Source organism: Syngnathoides biaculeatus, chromosome 12 (assembly GCF_019802595.1).
Source record: "Syngnathoides biaculeatus isolate LvHL_M chromosome 12, ASM1980259v1, whole genome shotgun sequence".
In the NCBI taxonomy this organism is placed as follows: Eukaryota; Metazoa; Chordata; class Actinopteri; order Syngnathiformes; family Syngnathidae; genus Syngnathoides; species Syngnathoides biaculeatus.
The window spans coordinates 243320-250173 of NC_084651.1; the positions used below are offsets into that span (position 1 = coordinate 243320).

At 55.2% G+C, this 6854-nt stretch overlaps 1 protein-coding gene across 1 annotated transcript; it reads left to right on the forward strand.

The window, feature by feature from the left end:
• The first annotated feature begins 536 nt into the window (after positions 1-536).
• On the forward strand, positions 537-4642 carry LOC133509954 (uncharacterized). Its single transcript, XM_061837538.1, has 3 exons — positions 537-4069; positions 4238-4414; positions 4522-4642. Exon 1 carries the CDS (start codon positions 973-975, stop codon positions 3208-3210), a length of 2238 nt encoding a protein of 745 aa, XP_061693522.1. The 5' UTR covers positions 537-972; the 3' UTR covers positions 3211-4069; positions 4238-4414; positions 4522-4642.
• Positions 4643-6854: the final 2212 nt, after the last annotated feature.

Consider the following 6854-nt stretch of genomic DNA (forward strand, 5'->3'; position numbering starts at 1 on the left):
AGAGCCGCTAATCTTAAAGGTGGACGAGAAAAACATGGAGAATATTCAAGTTCTGCGTAGGATGGCGGAAGATACGGCAACAAAGTTTGTGCAGCAACTGCTCCTCTGGCTCAAGATGGAACCGGTGACGAGGGGGAACCACAACGATCAAATTTACGGTTGCTTGAACGACATCGACACGCTCATTACTGGGACTTTGATCCCGCAAAAGATTCCAGCGGCGTGTCTGCCGGACAGGGATGGGTCTTGGCCAAAGACGCCACCCGCGAATGAGGACTGCAGCGACGAGTTCGGTTTTTCGCAGCGTCACGCTTGGGGTTCTTCACACCAGGCATCAAGCGTGGAGGAGGAGGAGAGTCCACAACATGGGAAAGAGTTTGTTGTGTTGGATGAAATCTGGAGCTAGGAACCTTTTTTTTTGGGGGGGGGGAGGCAAGAGGCAGGTTTCCTCCCACCTTGGTGGAGAACAGAAGACAATTGTTCTAACTTCACATTGCTCAGCAGTGACGTGGAATGGGGCGGGGCGGGGCGGTTTTTTGGGGTGGGTGGGGGGGGCGCAACGTAATTGTGCAAGCGTTTGTTGTGCAAAAAAAGGTGAGGTCGGAAAAGTAAGTCAGGAATCAACGAGACTCCTGGGACGAATTGCCCGGGTACGCGGAAGAGGCAGTCCAAGATGTTGAGGTGCTGCAGGAGGGTACATGAGGAGGTCATCAAGCCATGGAGACCGGAGCCCCCCGCCCACAAATGCAAGTCGGTCCTCTGCACATCCTTTTAAGCGTCCAACATGTGGGTACAGGAAGTGCTGTTGAGTAGCTGCCAGCCCCAAGTTAGAAAAATTTGTCAAAGCTCAATAACGTCTCGAAATAATTGGACGTATACCGCAGCGTGACATAATTATGCGATTCTGTGTTTAAAAGCCTTATGACGTCACTACTACGTGGTGACAGAAAGCGCAGGTAGTTGTCTCCTCTGATGAAAAGCTTTATGACGTCACAAAGGCGTCAAAGCACTCACACCGGCGAGCGCGGAAGCCCCCACTTTGGCGAGAGACAAGTCGACAGCAGCGTAACGATGGAGAACTACTCCATCAAGGCGGAGGTCATCCTCCCGATGGTGCAGAAATACTTTGAGCGCATTCTGCCCGCGCAGTGGAGCATGCTGGCCGCGGGCACCATCGACTCGGCCACGCAGGTCATCCTGGCGGACATGTGCACGGACATCACGCAGAAACTCTGCGCCGACACCATCCGAGTCATCATCCCCGAGTTTAAACAGCGTATTCAGAGCGCCGACAAGAAAAGAATGAAGCTCAAGGTGGAAGGCGGGCTGAGCACCGCGTTCGCCTCGGCGCTCGGCGTCCCGGAGCAGCCGAGCAAAAGCTCCCAAAAGCTGGACTCTCTCTTCAAGCGGGAGATCTCGCAGAGGGTCAATCACACCTTGTCCGCCGCCACCAGCACCGACAGTCAGCTGCTGCCCCTGATCTACATCCCGGGAACCTTCACCAAGATCGAGGTTCTGGCCAAGATGGTGCTGCTGGCCTGCGGCGCTCTGAAGGTTTACCTGAGCAAGATGGCCGTTTATACGAAATGCTTCAGACCGTGCTGGGGCCAAAGGAACCGACAAGAACCCCCGGGCCGCGGCGACGCGTGCATATTTGACCGAGAACAAACCACCGAGGCCGTGATGAACATCCTGCGCAAATGGACCGACGGCGAGGAGGAGTCTCTCTCGCTCGGGACAAATGGCGAGCTTAGGAAAACGGCGGCGGATATCGTGACAACCATAATCAACGACCTGCACTTCCACGACCCCGCGGAGGAGGGACGCAGTCGCTCCTCTACGCCTCATTTCAATCTGGGGCTGATAAAGGATCAACTCTGCGAGTTCTTCGAATCGTGCGTATCGCCCAACAGCAGCAACGAGTCTTCTCGTAAACGCAACTTTTTGAACTTTTGCCAAAAGAAGTTCGACGAACTGGCATTTGAACTGCAGAAGGTCCGCTGCCGCTGCATGCGCTTGGAAGAAGAGACGTCCCCAAGTGGGACTCGAACACCAGACGGTGACAATCTGCTCAGCTTCCAGGGAATCCAGCCGGAGCTCGAGGACGTGTTCCACAAAGCGGCGCTACCGGTCGGAGGCGCCGGGGCCGGCGTAGACGTGGACAAGCTACGACACGAAGCCGACAAGTTCTCGCTAGACCTTGCGGATAAACTCTACCATTACATGACCGCCAACCGGACCACGGTCCAGTCAGATGCGGTGTGGAGGCGCTACTCGGAGCCGCTCATCCTGGAGGTGGACGAGGAAAAACCAGAGAACATCCAGGTTCTGCATAAGATTGTAGAAGACACGGCTACAAAGTTTGTCCAGCAACTGCTCCTCTGGCTCAAGATGGAACCGGTGACGAGGGGCAACCACGCCGACGAGGTCTACGGGTGCCTGAACGACATCGACACGCTTATCGCGGGAACCGTCACCCCGCAAACAAAAGACGCCGAATTGGATGACGCCAGGCCCGAGAGCAACCAAAAGGGGCGTCCGCCTTCCGCGCGGGAAGAGGCCGTGGAAAGTGGGATCGGTCAAAAAACGGAGACGGACGGCGCTCGGGAAAAGACTCCGCCCTCCGGCGTCGTACGTGTGGCTTGGCCGTCGCCGCTCCGCCCGCCCTCTGCGCGGGAGACCTCCTCCCGGTCCCGAAGCGCGTCCTCACGTGTCACGTCGTGCAGCTCGGTCTCTTTGGAGGAGATGGTCACATCGCTCATGGCGGTACTCGTCGTCCAGCTGCTGACCCGACTTCAAAAGAAACACAAGAAGGTGGTCCTCTCCCGCGACACCCTGCCAATCATCCAGCGCCTCTCCAAGAAGGTGCTGCAGGACCCGAGCTTATGCGTCGTCACCGAAGCCAACATTTACAGCGTCAACAAGCTGATGAAGGCCGTCGTCCGCCAACTGCCGCGAGAGTTTAACGGTACGCAGCGGCTGCTGGACGCCTTCCTGTCTGACGAGCAGAGTTTTGACAACACGCTGCTGAAGCTGCTTTCGTTCAACTTGGATGCCTTGAAACCACCTCGGCGACGCGGGACGCAAGAGTTCTTTACGGCCGTGCGCAGGCTTTTCCTCTGGACCCTCTGTACGCGCTCCCCGAGCAGAAAGCGGGAAATTCCGCCACGTGCCGCCGAAACGGACTCAGAGAAGAGTGCCGGCGTATAATCACGTCGCGTTGGCTCGTGACACAAATGTGCAATCGTGATCTCAGGGCGCAATGCGCGACTTTTTTTGGACTTTTCTGCCGATCTCCACACATCTTGATGCCTCTTTGTTGGATTACACAACAGGCGAGGTCGAGGTCCGTCGATCTCATTTCCGTTTCACATCTCCGTTGGAGAGCTAGCGCGGGGAACCGGGGAGATCCCCGCACTCGGTCTTCGCTTTCTCCTGCGTTTAGTTAGGTTTCGCTTTCCTCTCTCAAAAAAGAAACTTGTCTCGCGGACGGGGGAGAAGACAGAACACTTGAGAAATCCATATTTTTAAGGCAAGAGAAGTCCCGAAGTTGTACGGAAAATTGACAGGTCGAATGAAAACCTCGGCCGATGGACCTGTTCTACTTCTGTGCATACATGTATACATTTCATCCCTCCGGGAGCAGGATCCTCTGGTCCCATTAGTCCTGGACGTGGGGCTTCTGAATCCCCAGGAAAGCTCCCAAGGCGACGCGGTTCACGATAAAACTGGGAACACTGCTTGCTGCCGGGGGGGGGGGGGGAGCCGTGGGAAAGGAAGACAAGCAACAGTGTTTGGGCGTCGGTCCGCACGAGGCGTCCTTCGCACGTGAGCGCGACGAGCCAGTGGAGGTGGAGAACACGTGAAAGTCTTGCCGGCCGTCACGTCAACCCGCATCACCAGTTGGGCCTGTGACTCCAGACGGCCCCGCCCGATTCCTCAGCAGGGTGTCGCCTGCTGCTCCAAATACCTGCGCCGCTATAAGATCGAGCTTCCTGCCCCCACCTGCCGTCACTCGACAACATGGACCTGGAGAAGTTAGGTCAGAAGGTTGTGATGGACAAAATCGGTGAGTGAAGCAATATTCCTCCGAGAGGACTTTTTGATGGAACTGTCTCATGTAGGAAACTTTCAAGCTCCTTTTGAAACCATGACCCCGGAAAGGTTTATAGGAATCTCCGCTGGAAGACCGCCGGATCTCATCAAACGCCGCCCCCCACCTTGTGTTGTTTTGCAGAGGACATGGTTGAGGACGGGGTAAAGAAGTTCATAGGAGGAGGGGCGGAGGGTCAAAAGGACGACAAAGGCTTCAACATTGACTCAGTCTTTGGCGGCGGCAAGAGCGACGACAAGGGATTCAACGTGGGAGACGTCCTTTCCATGGTCACTCCAAAGGACGAGGGCAACGGAGGAGGTGAGTCATCGACTGGTACTCGGCGCAAGGAACACAAAAGATCTCCCCCGTTGGACACGGTTATGGCTCCACGCAAATCCAACTGTGCCTTGCTTTCTTTGACGCAGGAATTGTGAAAGCTTTGGGTGGACTCTTTGATTGACCCGCAGGGTGCTGGCATCCTCATCGAGGAGAAAGACACCTGACCGTGTACATCAATCAATATATGAAATAAACCATTCGAAAAGATGATGTCATTCTGCTCTTTACGTGATCGGGCTCGGCGTTGCTCCTTTGACTTGTTTTTCCCCATCAACTGAGCCACGTGAAACAGGCGTCGCTTGCGCCGCGTTGACAAACAAATCCACGCGCGGCGACGCCCACTACACAAGCCTAAAAATAGCGGCAGTCGGTCACCTTCGTGCATCAGGTGTGTCGCAGAAAACCCGTCAACTGCAAGTACACAACTGGACTTCCTTTGCGCCGACGTTCTGAAATCTTCTCACAGGATGGAATTGGCAGCGCCGGTGCTTCCGAAATCCTTCAGACGAAATCAAGTCAAGTCAGGAAAAAAAGACTTGAGGTCATGTTTACGGTGCGCCGCACGAGGCCACGTCCCAACATTAACGTGGAGTGCGAAGAGCGCACGATAAATCCAGCTCTAAATATTGAACATGGCATTAAAGGCCACGTAAATATTCCCCATTTTTCCGCGCGTATCGGAGCCCTTTCTTCTTTGCGATTGGCACAGATTGAGCGCAGGCTTTCCTTCGTCTTACTGGCGCGTTGCAATTCTCTTCTCTTCACCCGTACTTCACGAGAACATCGCAACTTTCTCAAGAGTGTGGCAATAAAGCAATCGCGGACAGTTGAGTCGTATCCGTTTCGGATCGCTGTCATTTGTTGCCGGAGTTCAAATCCTCTCAGCGCGAGGCAAATATTCACGTCTTTCGGGCGTGGCGCATCTGCGGTGAGAATAGAACACGTGTGATCGCCTGGCGCCAATAGTTTGGCATTCCGCCCGTCGTCTGCGTCGACCTCACGCCGTGCCAAACCTCCAAATTGGCACCCGCGTCGGCTCCCTCGGCCGTGGTCGCCCTCAGAAACGTGTCAACTCGCGCAACTTCCCTCTTGGAATTGGAAGGCGCTAACGTGGGACTTTAGCGGTACTCAAATACATTCCGTTGAAAAGAAAAAGGAACACGGCTGCGGCAGCGGAAGAAAGACAAGCAACCGACGCAGGCGTTAGCGCGGACGTTTGGAAGTTTGCAGGCCGGCGCCAGCTGCCGTCGTGACTCGCAGAACAATCCCGTGCGGGTCCACCAGATGGCAGAAAGTATGATTAAAAGCAGTCGTCGATTTTTGCAAGGATGTTGAGATGAGATCATTGGCCATCGACGGTATACTTTTGGCACGTTTCGGTTTGGTGGTGAGCCGTCCGTGAGCTTTTTCTCGCTTTGGCTCAGATAAAAAAAAAAAACATTCTGCTAAACGCTGCGGCAAACAATCGCCGATGCTAATAAAACGGGCTAATCCACAATCCTGTGAGAGCGACGCCAGAAACGAAAGTCGTGACGCACGCCTGGAGGGAGGGCGAGTCGCTCGCTCACTCGCTTGTTCACCGACCGACCGGTGGAACGGGTCCATCCGGTAAGAACCCGCCCACTGGACAAAATCCTGAGAGTTACGGTCAGAGCCTGACCTCACCTGACGCGCGAGCACAGACGGACGTTAGCGATGGCTAAAGTGGCCGAGTTGATCGGAGACAAAGCGGGTGAGTAGACTTTTTTTTTTTTTTTTCTTCTTCTTCTTCTCTCGCCGGCGGAACAAACGTCAACGTGCCGCGTGCGAGCGAGTCCGTCTTGTTGGGCGAGGTGGCACCCTCATCAATGTGTTGTTTCTCTACTTGACCCAGGACCACAGCCGAAGCGCGCGTCGGTGACTCTGGCACACAACTCACCAATGTGACTTTACTTTTTCCGCTTTACGGAACAGTCTACCGCATACTTTCGATATTATTCGAAAGGATCAAGTGTACGTACACATACACACGAGAACGGCCGATGTCGTCAGATCTCGGAAGCTCAGCGGGTTTGGCCCCGGTTAGTACTCGGGACGGGAAGACCAACGCTGGAGGCTTCTGTCCCCCGGCTGAATGCGTCCGGAAGTCCCAAACGTATAACGGTACGCGTTGATCGAGGAGGAGACGCTGCGGCGACCCCTAACGGGACAAGCCGAAAGGAAAAGGACTACATGCATACGTGTACGTTACGTACGTCCAAATCCGGCCCGCCGAGGAGGCGGCGGGTCCAGCCATGACTTTGGCTGTTCTGAGTCTACCCGGCCTCACCCCTGAAAACTCTTCAAGCGCCAGCGGCGGATCGAAGATAAGAAATGCCGCGCATCCGTCACCGCAACAGAGAAGCCAGACCACCTGGGTCGCGACGGCCGTTTGCGAGCA